The sequence below is a fragment of the Lemur catta genome, chromosome 15 (assembly GCF_020740605.2).
Source record: "Lemur catta isolate mLemCat1 chromosome 15, mLemCat1.pri, whole genome shotgun sequence".
Lineage (NCBI taxonomy): Eukaryota > Metazoa > Chordata > Mammalia > Primates > Lemuridae > Lemur > Lemur catta.
Genome location: NC_059142.1, coordinates 37,220,478 through 37,240,228, shown reverse-complemented (window position 1 = coordinate 37,240,228; position 19,751 = coordinate 37,220,478). Strand labels below are relative to the sequence as shown.

The window sequence follows — 19,751 nt, the reverse complement described above, 5'->3', positions numbered from 1 at the left end:
GGAGGGACCCTGGGGGTTGGGAAAGCCCAGGAGTCCTATCTAGGTAGAGCTGGAGACAGGGTGCAGACTCAGGCTGCCCATCAGTGTACAGGGAACAGTGCTATTATCCTGAAAGACCTGGGATGGTCCTGGGGACAGCGTGTCTCTTCCTTTCCCAAGCCAGGCAACGGACATCTGGGGGAAAGTCTGGGCACAGGATTCCTTAATCTTGTAGTTTTCTGGAAGTAGGACGGTGGAGGAAGAACTCTGGAATTTTAGCCATCGTCATTGTGTTTCGTGTTCTTTCCATTACGTTGTCTTGACACAGCCTGAAGATCAAAAAGATAAAGCGGATAGTACCACGCCCTCATTCCCATAAATTTATTCTAATGAACATGATAGTGCGTGAAGGGGGTATAGCTCAGTGGTAGAGCATTTGACTGCAGATCAAGAGGTCCCCGGTTCAAATCCGGGTGCCCCCTCTCCAGGCACGACCTTTTATGTTTTGGCAGTCCCCAAGTCCACCTCTTAGGAGTTCTCCTACAAACCGAAGGGGATGGATCCTCGGGTCCGGCCACCCTCTCTGTTTTGCAGGCGGGTGAGGATGGAGTCCTGGGCCCTCCAGTGGCTCATCCTGTATGTACGTCCAAGGGTGGTATGCAGTGCGAGTGAGGGCGAGGAGCTCCGGCTCGGCCCTTGAAGAGCGGTACAAAATGCCCTTCCTTGTAACAGTAGGGCGGAGGCAGGCGCACCTCCAGGTCGGGCTGGCCAGTGACCCCAACGGCTCTTCCATGGCAGGGCGAAGCTGAGTTTCTAAGGGCGCTGGGGAAGAAAGGCCTGGAGAAGCCTCGTGAGCACCTGAGAGAGAGAAAGAGGCGCCGAGAAGCAGGAAGGGGCCTCCAGCAGGGCAGGAGACCGGGACCCCAGCCCACACGAAGGCCCCCAAGTGAGGGATCTCGAAGGCTCTCGAAACGTTCCCTTCCACACCCCCAGCCCAGATTATATTTTTCTTGCACCATCAGTAGGAATCTTTAGCTTAGAGCTTCAGGAAGCAACTCCTGTTTCCAAGTGAGTGAATCTTCTGAGATCTATATTACCCCTATCTTTTGTAGAGGTTCAACCTCACGTTTCACTTCAACAGTTCGCCACGGCGCCTGCGCAGAAGTGGCCATAAGGAGCTATCTTCGCACTGTGGCCAGCAGAGGGGGTATAGCTCAGTGGTAGAGCATTTGACTGCAGATCAAGAGGTCCCCGGTTCAAATCCGGGTGCCCCCTGCCACGCTTTTACCATGAGCCCTTAAATTTTAAAGTCCTTTTTAAAACGTCAGTTTAAAGGTAAGCTGCTTTTTCCCCCTCTCGCTTTTACAATAACACTTCTTTCACCATCTTTCTTCGCAGACGAAGATTGGTGAGGGAGTGCAAGGAACTGGGGATTCTAGACCAGTGCCTCTCAAAATGCGGTCCCAGGACCAGCAGCATCTTCTGGGTACGTGTTAGAAATGCAGTTCCTCGAACCACATCCCAGACCCAGTGCGTTAGAAATTCGGGGGCGGAGTCCAGAAATCTGCTTTAATAAGCCTTGCAGGTGGTTCTAATGCACGCTCAAGTTCTAGACGCTTACAAATAAAAAAAATTTACACGTCATTTGCTTCTACTATCTCCAAGTTTTTGTTTCAGCCTGAGCCCTTGTAGGAGATTTTATAAGACAGACCACGGGGTAGCCCACGTGGGCAAATGTACTAAGACACCGGGCCGAAGCTGGAAGGTAGGAAGTCGGGGACAGCCTGGCCAGACCAGGAAAAGTGAGGGAAACCGCAAAACATCAGCGTTGCGGCTCGTCACGTGGCCACTTGAGGGCAGCAAGAAGCCGCAGCTGAAAGCCGCAGTTTATGTGATCCTGTTTGAGTTAGCCAAGTTGAGATTTAAGTTAGACATCAAGAAGAACTGACAGACAGGCCCTGCTTTGTCCCATAGTAAGAGGATAGCGGGTTTAGGGTTGGAAGAGGTCGATTCTGCGACCCTGGGATCTGAGGAAGGAAAAAGTGGCATTCCAAGAGAATAGCGAGCCTTTAGTTGCTTCCTTTCTTAGGGCCTCTTTTTGACCTCAGTGCCAGGGAACCCGTCTCTTCCAGCCCACACAGCACCTTCTCCTGTCCCCACCCATATCCCTCCTTGGAATCCCCCCAGTGGTTCTCAGCGTTCACACTCTCTCTCGGCGACTTCCCAGTCCTTAGGCCCCAGCCCCTGGAAGCCGGGGTACCCCCTCACCCCCTCTCCCACCCCACAGCGCCCCAGCGCCTTGCCGTCACGCGAAGTAGGTCAGGGAAGGGAAGAGGCACCTCGGTGTCCTGACCTGATTCCCTGCTGTCTATTCAACCTCCCAAATTGTGGATATTTTTATTCTGTCCTGGAAGAAAAAAAGATGATCTGTCCCCAGAGCCTGTTGTAAGGTGTGGCAGGTGGGGTGCGCGGTTTCCCTGCTCTGGAGTTGGCTTTGAAGATTGACTGCGTCCTGCCCTGCGCAGGCCTGGAGTCCCCCGGGAGGAGAATGGCTTCGGTTACCTTCTTGTGGGGAGGGGGTCCGGGCTATGGCAGAGTAGGGGCGAGCCAGGTCCCCTCCACTCCCACGTCTGCTGGTGCTGGCCACGGTGGGGGGAGTGGAGAGATCAAGTGGGGAGCAGCCATGGGACGGGGTGGAATTCACGCCTCAGTTGGGGCGAGAAGCCGGGGGTCTTTGCTGCAAGATTCCTGGAGGGGGGATGGGGGGGCAAAGCATCAGAAGCGCGCAGAACTCAGAGCAAAAGCTCAGAAAGTTGCAGAGCCTGGAGGAGTGCTGGGTGGGGGTGGGAATGGCAGGAGTCCAGGGCCCGGTGAGGGGGCGCCTGTCCCTCCCCGGTCCGGAGGAGGGGCAGGGGGTGGCTGATGCTCTCCAGGCGCTCTCCTAACCCGAAGGTCCCGCGCCCCGTCCCCCTCCTCCGCTCTCCTGCCTGGCGAGCGCCCCGAAGAGCCGCGGGAAGGCTGGGGGGGCCCCCGCGGCGCCGCGCCCCCGCCCCGCCCCCCGGCCTCCGCTCCCGGCTCCGGGAGGCCGCAGCCGCCCGCCCGCCCGCGCTCCCGCCCCGCCGGCGCTCCGCCGCCTGCTCGCCGCCCGCCCCTCCGGGACCCGGGACCGCGCGGCGGGAGCCGGGCCCCTCCCTCGCCAGGCCGGGGCAGCGAGCGGCCGGGACGGGTCCTGGCACCCACCATGCGGGCCGAGCTCTGGCTCCTTGTGCTGGTGCTCAGGGAGGCTGCCCGGGCGCTGAGCCCCCAGCCCGGAGCAGGTAGGACTGGCCGGAGTTGGCCCGGGGTGGGGGGCCGGGTGCGGGGAGGGCGGGCAGGCAGGTGCGGGCGTGGGCAGGTACGGACAGGCGGGCGCTGTCCGCGAGGCGGGTATTGTCCGCGGGAGGCCAGGAGCTCTGTGGGCTGTGGGCAGGCTGACAGGGACCCCACTTTCCCAAACGCGTAGGGTGTAGAGGGAGGATGGTGGCTTTAGATACCGATGTACACACCTCTCCTTTCCTCCTGGAAGGACAGTGGAGGAACCCCGGAAGAGGTGGCTCTATGAGGCAGGGGGCTCTGGTCCCAAAGGGGACAGTGGGAGAGTCATAGGGACCCCCGGTCACCCCAGGCAAGGCTGGATTCTGATGAGATGGGGAGCCTGGCGAAGCTGCTGCCCCAGCTGTACCTTCTTTTTTCCTGCACCCCGCCCCCCCAGCTAACCCAGACTGGTTCTGAGTCGACTTTGGGGGCTTGGTGGGAGCAGCCAGGGGGCATCTCTCCCGGGCAAGGGCAGTAGCCATATAACTCGCCTTCCCGTACCTATCTGGCACCAGTAGAGAGGAGTGGGCCCAGGAAGAAGCACTTCTCTCCTCCCCTATACCCCAGCCTCAAGGATACCCCTGTCACTCCTGCTCTGTTCTGTCCTGTTGGCCTTTGGCCTTCAGCCGCTCTGGCTCTAGATGGGTGGCGGGGTCCCATCCTGCACATTTCTCTTCCCCCTATATCAGTTCTCCAAAATCATCTCTTCCACTTGGAAATCCTTTTTGAGATCTACCTGGAATCCCTGATGTTATAAAAGGAGGACCATTTTTGACACATAATCTAAGTTCTCCGCTCTCCTTATGCACCCAGACTTTCTCTGGGGTTGGGGAATTAGGTGATTTGCAGCCAAACCCCTCGACAGAGATAATTACGAAGATAGAGATCTATGCCTCACTGGCACAGGTGCCCCTCACATGGGATGGAGGGTTGTGGAGGAGGATGCTGTGGTTGAGCTGCTGTGTCTCAGGCACAGCATCAGTGACAGTGTTCTTGACTGTAATGGTCACTGCATGCCGCTGAGGCAGGCCTGCTGAGAGGAAGGGTGGGGGTGGGGTGGGAGGGGAAGGGTGCTGATGGTGGAGGTGTGGGCAGAGAGCAGCGGGAGCTGATGTGTCAAGAGCCAGCTGGTGCAGAACCGCCAGTTTTCAGGGAGACCACACAGAGGGTGGCCAGAGACTTGGCTTCTAGTCCCGACATCTCACTTGCTGTGTGACTTCGGGCAAGTTACTTTCCCTCTCTGGGCCTGTTTTTGCACTTATAAAGTGAGACTGTTGGCAAAATCTTTGACTCTTGGTTGTGGGATTATGAGGGATCTTTTTTTCTCTTTTATGATTGTCTTTCCTTTTCAGATTTATTATGATATGTATGGGTAACTGATAATTTTGAAAAATCAATGTTAACAGGAAGGAGTTGGACAGGTTAATTTCTGAGGTCCTTTGCAGCCCCAACCTGGTGTGATCTTCTGAACTTGGGGTGTAACTGGGTTGATGAGGGAGGGATCTGAACCTCTGACTGGGTTGGAGAACCATGGAGAGGGTCGGGGAAGGGGAATTGGGGGGTAACAAGGATGGGCTGGAGGACGGTGGCCAGACCCGGGCCTGGCTGAGGGCTGTCTCTTCAGAGTCGGGTTGGGTTAGTAGACGGTTGGGGAGGCCAGGAAGAGGGGGAAAGGCAGAGGCTTGAATCGCTTCTCTAAGTAGAGGGCACCCTGTCTCCTTGGCAGAGATTCAGCCAGGAGAAATGGACTTTTCTCTGCAGCAGGAGAGACTGAGGTTAGATTTAAGGAAGCTGTGAGAAGTCAGAGGGGGCAGCTGTTGACTCCCAGTCCAGTGCTCTTCTCATAGGCCAGGCTGGATTTGAGGGAGAGTCTGTGTGCAGGCAGGGGGTATCTCCTGGGGGGAACAGTTGTAGGAGCGGGACATTCTGGGGGAGGGTTGGTAAGGGGGGTGACCTGGCTTTGATTGACAGTGGTGCCCTGTGACCAGCGAAAGGGCGGCCAGGAGCAGGACCTGAAGGAGTGCTGGCATCCAGCCCAAGGCTCTGGGTTGTCTGGGCTGGCAGGGCAAGGAAGAAGCTGAGCTCTCTCCTCCCTCGTGATGGATGGGCTAGTTTGGTGGAGCCTTGAAACTTCATCCATCATAAGAACAGGAGCAGCAGGGAGATGAGTGTCCAGAAAATAGAGTCAGGCGGCAGGGAGACCAGGCAGACAGACAGGAACACGGCCTTGGGGTGCACAGCAGGGGCCACCGAAGGTCCTGTGCAGGTGGAACCAGAGACCCACAGCCAACAGGAGGAGGAGGCAGCTGGAGGTGATGTTCTGTCCTGCGGGAGGCCAGGTCCTGTACCAACCCTGGTGACCCTGACAACTTGCCCCTTTCTCTGAGCCTTGGTTTCCCCTTCTACAAAATGGGGCAGGGGGCAGACCAGATTGTCTCTAGGGCCCTTTTGAGCCATGATTCTGCTTCTAGCTTCCTTCTCGCCCACCAGGGACTTCTGACAAACTGAGGCTAAAATTCAAACTTCCTGCGGTGGCTATCAGATAGCCCCTCCTGCCACCCTGCACGTCTTCTCTCTCTGTCCCCAGGTCTGCCCCTTAACCCACTCCAGATCGACAGGTAACTGTCTTCTCATCCAGGTCTCAGTGGGCTCAAGGGCCACCTTCTCAGAGAGGCCCACCCTGGTGGCTCTGTCCAGAGTAGCAACGACCCCCTTCCCTGCCGTCTGTCTGATTTTGTTTCTTTTTTTTTTTTTTTGAGACAGAGTCTCGCTCTGTTGCCTGGGCTAGAGTGCCGTGGCGTCAGCCTAGCTCACAGCAACCTCAAACTCCTGGGCTCAAGTGATCCTCCTGCCTCAGCCTCCCGAGTAGCTGGGACTACAGGCATGTGCCACCATGCCCGGCTAATTTTTTCTATATATTCTTAGTTGTCCAGCTAATTTCTTTCTGTTTTTTTAGTAGAGACGGGGTCTCGCTCTTGCACAGGCTGGTCTCGAACTCCTGAGCTCAAATGATCCACCCGCCTCGGCCTCCCAGAGTGCTAGGATTACAGGTGTGAGCCACCACACCGGGCCTGATTTTCTTCATAGCACTCACCACTATGTCACATTGCCCTACCTGCCACATTCTTCATTTTGTATGTGTCTCTGAGAAGAAGACTAGAATCTTCCTGGGCACAGGGATTGTGTCAGCCTGTTCAATTCCCTAGTACCCAGCACAGTGCCTGGCACACAGTAGGGTCTCAGTAAATATGTAGTGAACAAGCGAGTGAGCAAGTGAATCAGAGGTAGTCACAGACCCCGGAGTCACTGAGCTCTTCTTCCCCTCCTCCCTCTCTGCCTTCCTCTCCCCTCTTCCCTTCCCTCTTCTGCTACCTAGTGGTCCTCTCTGCCACTTCCTTGTGCCTTCTTCCCCCTCCCCAGGTGAGGGTCCTCAGTGGGTCCCTGCCTGCCAGAGGGAGGGGGAGACAGTACAGTTGGGAGCTTTGTGACTAGGAGGTAGGATTTCAGCTCAGAGTCTGGAAACTTCCCCAGGCTCCCTGGAGAGTGAGTCCTCCTGTGAGATCCAAGGAGGGCAGGAGAACTTTTCTGGGTGCTTCGTGTACATTATTTTGTTAAAGACTCAAAACCATCTACCAAGTATAGGTTTTAACATCCCCATTTTACAGATGAGGAAACTGAGGCTGAGAGAGATTACGGAATTTGCCCAGTGTCACAGTCAGTAAGTGGCAGATTCAGGGTTTAACCTCAAGGTTGTCTGATTCCAAACCTGTGCTCTTTTATTGCTGTGATATTAAAATAAATGTTTCCAGTCCTGTGTATCTCAGGTCCTCAGGGCATTTATTTAAAGATGCTTGCCTCCCTCCCCTCCCCTCCCCTCCCCTCCCCTCCCTTCTATCATCCATGTGTGCTTACTGAGTGTTTGCTCTGTCAGGTGGCAACCTGCTGGGATCTGAGCTGGGATAGTGCATCTAGCCTTTGGGGTGAGTGAGAGAGGTGTAAGAGGGGGCTCTGGGAAGAAGTGGCATTTGGGAGATGTGAAGGATGAGCAAGAACTCATCAGGAGAAAGGTTTATTTATGGAGCAGAATGGTCCTGGCCGAGAAATCTGCCGTGTGTGAAGCCTCATGGCTAGAGATAGCAGGGCTGGGTATGGAGAGGACTATAAGGAGACCGGAGGCTGGAGGAGTGAGCAGGGACCCAGCCATGAAGGGCCTCGAATCAGCTGAAGGGAAGTGGTGAGCGGGAAGCATGAGATAGAATCAAGTTTGTCCTCCAGATGGCTTGTTCTAGCTAGAGTGTGGGCGACTAGCTCTAGGGCATTAAAGGGAGAGGCTGCAGTAACTGCCAGGAGAGAGGCTGTGGTGGCCTGGACTGTGTGCTGGCTGTGGGGCTGCAATGGCAACCGTGGGATTTGGGACAAGAGTGGTTTGGCCCAGGCTCTGGGGTGGCACAGCCTGGCCTCCTGAGCCTGGAGCAGGGCAGTGCCAGGTGAGGGGTCACAGTCTCCCAGGGCAGCTCCCAGGTTCAGGCCCGATTGTGTCCAGAGCAGAGTCCTTCAGCAACCCAGCCCACATGCCAGTCCTGCCCTGGGGCTGCTCCCGAACCTTGAGATACAGCTGGGGGTTGTTGGTCACTTCTATGGTTCTCAGCAGACTCTGGAGCCAGCCTGCCTGAGTTCAAATCCTGCCACGGACTAGTTCTGTGAGCCTGGAAGTTTCCTTAATGTCTTTGTGCCCCATTTTCCTCATTTGTAAAATAGACCTAAAACTAGTACCTATCTTACAGGGTTACTGTGGGGATTAAATGAGTTAATGCATCTAAAGCTCTTGAATAGTGCCAGCATAGAGTCGCATCCTTGAAAGTTAGCTGTCATTTTTATTACTACTACTATTATTCTTACATCCCACTGGACTGCATGCTACTCGGGGCCATGAATGAATGAATACATGAATGAACAGCTTGTGTTCTGGAAGCTTTTTTTTCTTTTTTTGAGACAGAGTCTTGCTCTGTCACCTGGGCTAGAGTGCTGTGTCATGAGCCTAGCTCACAGCAACCTCAAACTTCTGGGCCCAAGCCATCCTCCTGCCTCAGCCTCCTGAGTAGCTGAAACAACAGGCACATGACACCACGCCCAGCTAACTTTTCTATGTTTAGTAGAGATGGGGTCTCATTCTGCTCTTGTTCAGGCTGGTCTCCAACTCCTGCCCTCAAGTGATCCTCCTGTCTCTGCCTCCGGGAGTGCTAGGATTGCAGGCATGAGCCACCCTGGGAGCTTCTGGCCAACACATGTGGGTGCGCTCTCTCACGTGCATAGCCCTGGAACGGGTGCCGGGAAGATGAAGTTCTCTAACGGAAGGCAGACGGAGGGGCAAGGCGTGACCGAGGGTTGGGTGGGTAGGTGTGTAACGCGTGTGAGCACACAGGGGGAGCCCAAGGCTTTCCGGCAAGTCCCCGTGGGGGTGTGCACAGGCACGTGGGCCCCTACCCAGGCACGTGAGCAACCAGCTGTGTTGGCTCCTTTCCTGAGTTGAGGGGTGATGTCCTGTCCCAGCCGGCTGGGAGGGGGCAGGGTGGCGGGAGACAGCTGCGGATGGGTTGGGAGGGTTGGATTCAGGGCTAGGCCAGGGTAGGGCAGGGTTCCTCGACAGCCTCCCTCTCTACCCCACGAGGTGCCCTCTTTCACAGACTGTCTCTGCCTCTGGCCCCCCTATCTGTAAAGCCTCATTTGTGTCTCTCACTTGCTCCTCGTGGCACCCTGCGCCACAGGCACGATTGCTGTCCCCATTTAGCAGTGAGGATGCCGAGGCATGGAGAGTTAAACGGATGGGACTGACGTCCCACAGCTTGTGGGCGCCAGGGCTGGGTGGAGAGGGAAGCCCAGGTGTCTCCCCTCTGTGTGCCCACAGCTGGGCCCTCCCTCCCCGCCTCAGGGCCCCACCGTCCCTCCAGCCCCCTCCTTCTCAGTTCCAGGCTCACAAAGCCCGCAGAGCTGCACGGTCCCTCTGGGACCGGCTGAGCTGCTCCACTTGTTCAGTGCACGCTCCTTTCCTGTGCTGGCTCCTGCCTAGGCCCCGGGGCTGCTTGCAGAGGACCCAGGGAGCGGGGCAGAGCAGCCCAGCACAGACAGTTCTGCCTTCTGAGGAGCTGTGGGCCCCACCCGAGCGAGAGGGGCAGGACAGCCCTGGCTTGGGCCTGGGCCATGAGCAAGCTGCCGCCTCGGCACTGACTCATGTCCGTCTGTGGGCAGCCAGTGGGCATCGTGGGGAAGGGGTCTGGGGACTGCCCTGCTGCCCGTGCTCTCCGGAGCATCTGGTTGTGATTAGGGGCAGGGAAGTGAGGGGGGCCGGCAAGGGTCCAGTAGGCACCAGCGGCCAAGAATGACTTAATTGGATAAAATATCTAATGACAAACCAGAGCCCCACAGCAGAGTCCTGGCCTCGGCCCCAGGCCTGGTCCTGGCCAAGCCTTGCCTCAACCTCTGTCCTTGCTGACTCCTAAGAGTTATCCTCAATGTTGTGTCCTCAATCATGCAGTGATTGAGTACCTGCTGTTTGCTAGGCACTCTAACTTTGAAGACGGTGGAGAGAGTCCTGGGGGAACCTGAGTTTCCCAAAGAAACAGGCACAGAGTGACACCAGTGGGTGCTTTGGGACAGAAAGCGACATGCCGGAGCTCTGGGGAGTGGGGTGGGGACAGAGGTAGAAAAGGGCATTTGACACAGGGTGGGCCTGAAATTGATGAAGGTCACAGGTGGGGAATATCAGAGCCACTCGTCTGATGGTCTGTGTCCCACATAAACGTCCATAGTAGGTATGACAAATGGAACGACAATGTGAGGCACAGCCTTGGGGGCACAGATCTCTCGGAAATGGAAAAGGGTGGTTTTGTGTCATCTAGGGTTAACTTAACAACCTCAGGAGAACTGGAGAGAACATGGAGACTAGGAACAGCTGCTAAATGGCCTGTGTGTGGCCACTTTCCAATCCTATGCCCGTGGCAGACATTGCTAATTGATCTTGACAGTCTGTCTTGCTAAACACAAGTGGAGCCTCAGAATTCTCAATTAGAGTGCCACTGGCTGTCACTAATCGATTGGAGATGGCATTTGAGATGAAACCGATTTGCCATCCTAGAAGGTTTCTAGGTAGTGATAGGACTAAAACGGTGGTTCTCCGTGGGGCAGGGGAGGGGTGATTTTTTTCCTCATGGGATAACTGGCAATGTTTGGAGACATTTCTGGCTGTCACAACCTGGGGTGGCAGCGGTGGAGGGAGAGGTGCTATTGGCATCTAGTGGGTAGAGGCCAAGGATGCTGCTAAACATCTTATAATGCACCGGACAGGCCCCCTGTCCCCAAGAAAGAATTATCCAGTCCAACCAACAACCCAATTTAAAAATGGGCAAAAGACTTAAATAGATATTGCTCCAAAGAAGATATACAAATGGCTAACAAGCACCTGAAAAGATGCTCAACATCACTAATCATTAGGGAAATGCCAATCAGAACTGTAATTAGGCCGGGCGCAGTGGGTCACACCTGGAATTCTAGCACTTTGGGATGCCGAGGCGGGAGGATCGCTTGAGCCCAGGAGTTTGAGGTTGCAGTGAGCTGTGATGACGCCACTGCACTCTAGCCTGAGCAACAAAGTGAGACTCTGTGTAAAAAAAAACCAAAAACACACAAACAAAAACTATAATGAGATACTACCTCATACCCGTTAGGATGGCTACTATTAAAAAAAAACAACAACAGAAAATAAGAAGCATTGGTGAGAATGTGGAAAGATTAGAACCCCTGTGCAATGTTGGTGACAATGTAAATGGTACAGCCATTGCGTATGAAAAACAATATGATGGTTCCTGAAAAAATTAGAAATAGAATTACCACATGATCCAGCAATTCCACTTCTGGGTGTATACCCCAAAGAAGTGAAAGCAGAGTCTCAAAGTGATATTTGTATATGCACGTCCGTATCAGCATTGTTCACAATAGCTAAAACATGGAAGCAGCCTAATGAATGGGTAAGCAAAATGTGATATATACATACAGGGAATGTCATTTGACCTTAAAAAGGAAGTAAGTTCTGCCATGTGCTACAACATGGATGAACCGTGAGTTCATTATGCCAAGTGAAATAAGCCAATCATAAAAAGACAAATACAGTATGAGTCTACTTATCTGAGATACTTACAGTAGTCAAAATCACAGAGACAAAATAGAATGGTGGTTGCCACAGGTGAAGGGCGAGGAGAATGGGAATTTGTTGTTGAAAGGGTACAGAGTTTCAGTTTTACAGGTGGAAAGAGTTACGGAGATGGATGTTGGTACTGGTTGCACGATATTAGCAATGTACTTAATACCATTGAACCAAACACTTAGAAATGGTTAAGATGCTAAATGTCATGTGTATTTTAACACAATAAATAAAAAAATTGGAAAAAAAAGAATTATTCAGTCCAAAATATCAGTAGTACCAAGAATGAAAAAAGCCCTGAACTAAAAGAACTCTGCTGTCTGGCTCCCGGCTCCCTGATCCCCTGGAAGACAGGATTATGTGCCATTTCTGGCAGAGAAATAAAGAACTGGTTTGGAAGGTTCCAGAGCAGTGGTTTTCACCCTTGTCTGCAGAGTTCTTTAAGTCCAGGGACTTCTCAAAATCTCCTCTGGGGATCTTTTAAGAAACCTAATGCCCAGGCCACACCATAGAACAATTTTATCAGATCTCTGGGGTGGGATCCAGACATCAGGAATTTTTAAAGCTTCCTGGGTGATTCCAGTGTGCAGCTGAGGTTGGGAATAATCACCCTTTTGGAGGCAGATCAACCTGGATTTGAAACTTACCTCCATCCCTAACTTGCTGTGTGCCCTTTAACCTCGGAGCCTCTGATTCCTGTCTGCTGTGGACAGCTGGTGTGAGGGTTAAAAGCGTATGTGCAAAGTGCTTGGCACGGAGCTGGGCTTGTGGCTCTCAGTACATGTTGGGTATCTCCTGGCCTGGTAGTCAGATGTCCCCAAGGTCAATGACAGCATGGTGTCGGGGCCTCTGCAGAACAAGCGGGCTGGTTCCTCACTCCTGGACCTTCACTCTGGACTGCTAATACTCAGTCTTCTGTCCCCTTCTCCCAGGTCCTGATGAAGGCCCAGGCTCTGGATGGGCTGCCAAGGGGACCACAAAGAGCTGGAATCGGAGAGCCCGAGAGAGCCCTGGGCAGGTGTCGGAGCCGGACAGGACTCAGCTGAGCCAGGACCTGGGAGGGGGCACCCTGGCCATCGACACACTGCCAGATAATGGGACCAGGGTGGTGGTAAGTGCTGGAGGACTGTGGAGGGGGAATTAGGTGACAGTGGGGGTGTCTCACCAGGTGCCCCATGTGTACTTGTCACACATGCAAATCACATATCCTTTGGGGTGGGCCTTGAAGGTTAGAGTGAAGAGAAGGATCCCAGGAGAGGGGATGAAGCAGGGGCCAGACTGGTTAATAAAATCATAGCATCTCAGAGCTTCATAAGCTGCCTACCTCCTCCTGGACCCAGAGAGGTGAAATGACTTGCTGCTCCAGGGTGCACAGCTTGGTCACAGGGTTCCTAACACTGGACTGTCCCACAACCTAGGGAAGAAAAAGCTGCTGATGGCATTATCAGTCACATCCTAGCTCCTAGCTTGGGACCCTCCCCCACCCCATTTCTGCCCCATCTGCAGACTGTGGGGCCCAAAAGGGCTAATGGCTGTAGAGGCACAAGCTGCTCAGCCTAAGGGCAGGGGACTTTGCTGGGGGCTGAGTAGAGGAAGCAATTAGGGTGCAGCTCAGGAAAGAACCTTCTCTGCCTGGGGCAGTTCTGGGGTGGGGGTAGTGCAGGGAGGAGGGGCTGAAGGCCAGGAGGAAGCGCCGGCCTTGTAGACTCTCTGGTAAGCTTGTGGAGGCCCCTGTGCGTTGTGAGGGAATCTGTGATCGTGTGTTTCTGGGCATGTATGTGCATGTTGTTACAGAACTAAACTTGGGTCCGCTCGCCTGGCTCAGCAAAGCCAAACACTGACACTGAGATTTGCAGCAAGAGAAAGAAAGGCATTTATTGCATGGTGCCAAGCGAGGAAAACATGGAACCAACGCCAAGACCCAAACTCCCCAGTGGCTTACAAGCAAAGGTTATTAAAGGCAGGCGTGCATTTCAGGAAAGCAAGAGTTACAGGAAAAATCATAAATCAATACGTGGAGGTTATATTATGCATCGGTTTGGCCCAAAAAGGCAGGGTATCTTGAAGCAGGGGCTAACTGGTCATAGGTGGCTTCAGAGATTCTTTGATCAGCATTGGTTGAGGAAGCAAGGCCTTGTCTAAAAACGTGGGGTCAGCAGAAAGGCGTGTTGAGGTTTGGCCTGTGGGCGTGGCTCTCTCCAGGCCCCCCAGGAAGAAATTTAGAACAAAGCATGGTGGTGAGAATTCTGTCCTCATTTTCCCACCTCTTATCTGAGGTCTGTGTGATGGTGGATGGTATTTTCTACCTGGTAGGGGTCCGGGTTTCTGAAAAACAATTGAAGAACATATGTTAGGATGTTATCTTCTAGTTTCTGTAGGTAACCACAACACCTGTGACCCCGGCTTGGTGGGCGACTGTTGTTTAGGGTGACTGTTGTTTTAGGTTATTACTGTCTTCTTGCTTATCATGTAGGTCATTTACTTTTCATGGCCAGTGAGCTGCCTGGAATTTCCCTTGAAGGGACTTAAGATTTTTCCTTTATTTTCATGTTTGGGGGCACTGGCAGGCCCCTAAAAGGGGTCCCTGGTCCTTCTCAGCATCAGCAAGAGTGTGTTTGCACGTGTGTCTGAGGGTTTTTGTGTATGATGTACGTGTTCCTGTGCGTCTGTCACCGTGGACTGTTTGTGAGTATCTGTGATGAGTATGTGTGCGTGTGTCCATGGCTTTGCGTGTGTGCATGTGCATGTGGTGTATGTGCATGTGCGTGTGCGCATGCGTGTGTAGGCGCCCATGCTGGGAGTGAGGAGGATGGATTCTTGGGACACAGAAAAACCATGAAATAAGAGGCAACAAGAGGCATGCTTCTCAGTATATATTTCTTTATTTTGTGTTTTCTTAAATCAAATTTGTACATGCAGATGGTCCAAAAGGCTGAATAGTGTGACAATTGTAAAACAAAACACAGTGGTCCCGCCTCTCCCCTGCCTGCGTGACCACCCTCCCCTTCCTCAGAAGGTGCTGCCTGGGCTGTTTCTTCTGGCGTTTGCGGCCATATTTCCAAGTAACCTGCTTGTACTGTGCCGCTACCTCTTGATGAATAGTGTTTGGACGTTATCTGTTGACTGCCTGTTGTGGTTCAGGAAGATTTAGCTCTTGTACCTCCCGGAGAGCATCATTTCACTCCCTCTCTCAGTCTTTTTGTCCAATCCGATGCTCAGTTTTATATCATGACTGCCATGTAAATATTGTTCACTACTAACCCAAGCCGGGTAGCATCCTTGTTTCTTTTCTTATATGATTTTTGTTTTTCCTGGATCCTTGCCCCTCCTCCCACCCTTGCTTGGTTTTCGGCGTTACTACGGCTGCATTTCCTTACACATCCATCAGCCTCAAATATCATTTTCAGTGTGGTCGAAGCCTGTCAGTTCTTTCTCCCCCTGGGTTCCTCTCTCCCGCCTGGCCCACGGCCACCATCCCCGAGTCCCCTTTGTCCCTCTCCTCTGTTGGGTCCCCTGTTCTCTTGGTCCTGTGTCTTCTCTTTCCTGTTTCACCCCCTCATTTGCTTGGCTTCCTGAGAGAGGCTGCACAGGAGGAAACATTCTCTTGAGGACTCCCATGTCTGACAATGCCTTTATTCTGTCCTCTCGTTTGACTGGTGATTTGGCTGAATATAGAATTCTAGATTAAAAATAATTTTCCTTCAGAAGTTTGAAGACATCTCACCATTGTCTTCTGGCTTCTGATGTCACTGTTAAGAGGTTTAGTTTCATTCTTATTCTTGATCTTAGTATATACCTGTTTCCCCCCAGCCTCTGGCAGCTTTCAGGATGTTTCTTGTAACCCTGATGTTTGAAAATTACAGTGACATGTCCTACTCTGGCTGTTTCCTTTCACCATGTTGGACATTGGGGCACTGTTCTAATCTAGAGACTTTTTTTTCTTTTTTGTGACAGGGTCTCACTCTGTCACCCAGGCTAGAATGCAGTGGAATGATCATAGCTCACAGCAACCTCAAACTCTTGGGCTCAAGCAATCCTCCTGCCTCAGCCTCCCAAGTAGCTGGGATTGCAGGCATGTGCCACCATGCCCGGCAAATTTTTTGTAGAGATGGGGGTCTTGCTATTTTGCCCAGGCTGGACTTGAACCCTGGGCTCAAGTGATCCTTCCACCTCAACCTCCTAAAGTGCTAGAATTACAGGCGTGAGCCACTGTGCCCGGCCTCAATCCAGAGACTTATCTTCATCAGTTCTGGAAAGTGTTTGGGCTTTATTTCTTTGATATTTTTCTCCCTACTATATTCTCTCTTGTCTACAATTCCTCTTGGTTAGATGTCCATTTCTGGAATTGATCGTTGAATTTTCTTCTCTCTTCTATTGTCCATCTCTTTTGCATTTTTTGTCATTTACTTGTTAGTTTGCTTGTTATCATTGTTCCACTTTCTGGGAGATTTTCTCAACCTTATTTTCATAATGTTACTATTTTTTTCTACACATTTTTAATTTCTAAGAGCTCTTTATTATTTTCTGATTATTTCTTTCCTTTTTAAAAAAAAGCCTGCTATTTTTGTGCCGTGGGTGTACTATCTTCTCTGAGGCTATTGGAACATTTTTGAGACTTTTTTTCCTGCTATCTGTATCGTTTCAGTTACTGATTTTTCCTTTTACCTCAAGCTTGGAAATGGCTTGGCACTGTGACTGAGCCTATATTGATTTAAAATTTTGATATCATGTTCATCAAAATATTATCTTTTCTTATATTAATTTTGATTTTAAGAGTACTGCATTAAAATATTCTTTCTCTTGATTCCTGAGTTTTTTGGTGCCACCTGAAATGTTGCACCCGAGGTAAGTGCCTCTTTCGCCTCACGCTAGTCCTGGCCCTGAGGTGGAACCTCACAGGACACGCCCGCTCTCTTCCCATTCTGCCCTGTCGTCTCCATCCCGCAGAACCACAAAGCCGCGCAGCCAGGGTGGGTGGCGGAGTGGAAGGCCAGGGCGGGAGAGGTCCCTGAGTGAGGAGACACCTGGCGGCCACCCCCCACCCCACAGCTTTGTCGGGCCGTTGGTTGAATAACTGATACCTGCTCTGCTCTGGGCCAGACACGACAGTCAGAAGGCTTTTGTCGCAGTCAACACAAAGAGGACCTTTCGGGAAAGAGCCATGGAAATGCAGACTTCTGGAAGCAATTGTCTGTGGGCGTTCAGGAAGAGCATTGGGGTTCATTAAGAGCCGGTATGGATTCAATAACATCAGGGTTTCAAAAACAACATCACAAATTCCCGGGCTCCACCCTGGACCGACTGGGTCAGAAACATTAAAGATGGAGCCTGGGGATTTGTTTCTTTAAAAGGTCCCTGTGTTTTCCTCGCAAAGTCGCCAAGAGAATTAAAACAGAAAGTTCCTCGTGTGATTCTGATGGTCTTCTAGGTGTGGGAACTTCTGATCTGTAAGATTTCAAACCAGTTTTATACTTGGTTACCAGATGAGTCTCCAGACAGTAAGGCTTCCGCCATCAGGGGTCGGGGGTGGGAGGACTTCCTGACCCCCCTGTGGCCACATTAAGGAGCAAAGCCACCCAGGAAGTATCCCTCTGTCTGCCCCAGGGGTTGTCCCCAGAAGACCGGAGGATCAGACTTTCAGGGAGAGTGCTGATGGCAGATCAGGAACCAGAAGGCCTCGCGAGGGGGTGGGGGGAGGGTGTGGAGCTATATCTCTCTCAGGATGGATGAAACTACCAGGACAAATAGAAATCCAGGCACTTCACTTTAGAATAAGTTGGGGGAGATGTGGTTTAGCAGCAGCTCATGAGGGGAAGACTAGGGGCTCATCATTTCTTGTGGGCTGGGATGAGTCAGGTGCATGAAAGGACTGCCAAGGTTGGTGGTGGGAAAATCGCTGTGTGAATGGGAACCTGGGGGCCAGGGCTGGGGCGCTGGGGATCCTCTGGGCTATTTCTTGGTCTGACCACAGCGGAGGGGCTTGTGCCTCCTTTCAAGGGGTTATCTAGAAATCAGAGGAGTGCAGGGAAGGGCTGCTAGGATGGTGAAGAGACTTGCACTCCCATCCCAGGAGGGGTAGTAGAAGGTGTTTGGAGTATTTTAGCCTGGCACAGAGAAGGTTCTAGGTGTGGCTGTTTCCTAACAGCTGCAGGGCTGTGACTGGGGCACAGGGGTAGACTTTATTTTTCTCCATATCACTTATCACCTCCTGCATTGAAGTATCTATTTATTTGTTTATATTGCCCATCTTCCCCCTGGAAAGTAAGCACCATGGGAGACAAAACTGTGATCATTCCATCCTTAGTGTCTGGCCTTGGGGGTAGGGAGTTCCCCATCCCCAGAGGTCTCCAGAGAAGGAGTTGTTGAAGAAAAGAGTTGAGCCCAGCTTGGGTCTAAGGACCCCAAATCTACTGACTGTTGGATTCCCACACACATAACAGAATGTGTGTCTGCACACTCCCACTACCCGGGTGGTCTCGTGCTCAAATCCTACTCTGCCTTGAACCTGAGCAGTGTTCAACTGAGGATGCTGATGGGATCTCCCAGCACAGCCGGACCTCAGGGCCCCTCCCCACATCCGGCCTGGAGATGGGCAGCCTTGGACTTGGCAGGAGCCCAGCGGAGGGGCCCAGGGACACCTGCTTCTCCCACGTCTCTGAGAGCTCAGTGTCCCTATGGCCTAAGGAAATCTGATCTAGATAATGCTTGGTGGCAATGGGTGGACAGGATGAGAGGAGAGTGGTGGGAAGGGGATATTTCAGCAAGTCTGATTTAGTCTGCTTCACAAAGTTTTCTTGGGTTTCAGCAGGAAATCACTCCCACTGTCCATCCACATCACAGCCTGGTTTGTGAGGTGGGGCCACATCAAGGGGCTGAGGCCCAGCAGGTGGCTGCTGTTCCCTTTACCTCCCTCCATACTGGCCCCAATGTCTCCACCTTCCTCCGTTGTTCCTCAGTGTGCCTCCAGGCTGTGGGCCTCCCTTCGGGCCCATCCCTCTGGCCCAGCCCCCTCAACTCAGCCCCTCTATCCAGCCCCTCCACCCAGCCACCGTGCTCCTTCCGATTCAGAACCTCTTGCTTTGGAGGCTTTGGGGCGTCCAGGCTGTGCTGCCATCCCTGGGGAGCTGGCATTTCCGAGGGCCCTGGTCAGAACCATCTCCTCCTCAAATTTCATTCCCACGCCCACTCTGCCACCACATCCCAGTGGAAATAGGACCTTGTCCAGACTCAAGCTTTCCAGAGATTTTCCACCAAGACCAATCCTGAGGCCCCAGGGATTGGTCTTAGTGGGAATTTTGGGGGGAGTGGGATGGGGGTTTAGGGAAGCCACAGTGCTCAGTCAAAGACCCTGGGATGTGCTGCAATTTATTCTCCAAGAGGCTGGAAGGCGGAGGCCTTGGACAAAGGTTCTCTTCCTTTGGGGATATCCGAATCCTACTCCAAGGATTAAGAATATTGAGATTTGTAGGTGGTCCCCCGCTTTCACTCTGTAATAAAGAAGGCTCCCCTCCGCCCACCCCAGTCTTCCCCCAGCCCAGCTTCCCTGAATCCCTCTCTCCTTTCTAGCTCAAGCAACACGTCCCAGCTCGTGCATCATGACAGCAGACCCCGGGAGTGCTGAGGGCCCCTGTTCAGGGCAGGCATCCCGCCATCCAAGACAGGTGGGCAGGGAGCGAGACAAACCAGTGCAATGGCTGCGTGGTTCCTACAACTTTCAAAGGAGGCGGTTCTCAAAAGAAGGCCTCCAGAAGACCCTGTTCCCCAGATCCCAGGGCCTGGGGAGATGGGACAGACAGACAGACTCATAGCACAGACACGCAAGGAGCAAGCAGTGCTCCCCAAAGAACCCCACCATGCACTGTGCTCGGGGGAAGTGATGACACGAGGACGCTGGTGCAGGAGGACATCTGGGAGTAGGACATGGGGTGGCTGGACGGAGGGGAAAGCTATGAGGCAAAGTTCGAAGGGAGAGAAGATAAAAGATGTTGTGGGGAGGAAGAGTGTCCAGGGAGGTGGGAGGTGGAATCCAGATGTCCAGTCTCCAGCGCTGCAGAAAGAGTCCGGCAGTCCTGGCCTGAGCTCTTGGTCCTGACGCAAACCATCTGCGTGGCCTTGGGCTGGACACTCAGTTGCAAGCCCTTGCTAGTTCAAACTTCCCAAATGGCTGGTAAATACTGACCTCACAGAGTTGAGATTTAAGAGCAACACGTGAGGCACGTGATGG

At 52.8% G+C, this 19,751-nt stretch overlaps 1 protein-coding gene and 2 non-coding genes across 5 annotated transcripts in view; all 3 read left to right on the top strand.

Annotated features, from left to right (window-relative positions):
- Nucleotides 1–389: 389 nt before the first annotated feature.
- TRNAC-GCA lies at nt 390–461 on the top strand. Its single transcript has one exon. It is a non-coding gene; the product is annotated as a tRNA-Cys (tRNA).
- A 721-nt stretch (nt 462–1,182) lies between these two features.
- On the top strand, nt 1,183–1,254 carry TRNAC-GCA. Its single transcript has one exon. It is a non-coding gene; the product is annotated as a tRNA-Cys (tRNA).
- A 1,794-nt stretch (nt 1,255–3,048) lies between these two features.
- Nucleotides 3,049–19,751, top strand: part of PLXDC1 (plexin domain containing 1) — a 62,809-nt gene continuing 46,106 nt past the window's right edge. For 2 of the 3 annotated variants that reach the window (XM_045526348.1, XM_045526349.1), the window contains exons 1-2: nt 3,132–3,296; nt 12,460–12,638. In XM_045526348.1, coding sequence (XP_045382304.1) covers nt 3,221–3,296; nt 12,460–12,638 — 255 coding nt within the window. In that variant the 5' untranslated portion in view covers nt 3,132–3,220. Of the gene's footprint in view, nt 3,297–12,459; nt 12,639–19,751 lie in introns of all 3 variants that reach the window. The other variant, XM_045526347.1, reaches the window with a different exon arrangement.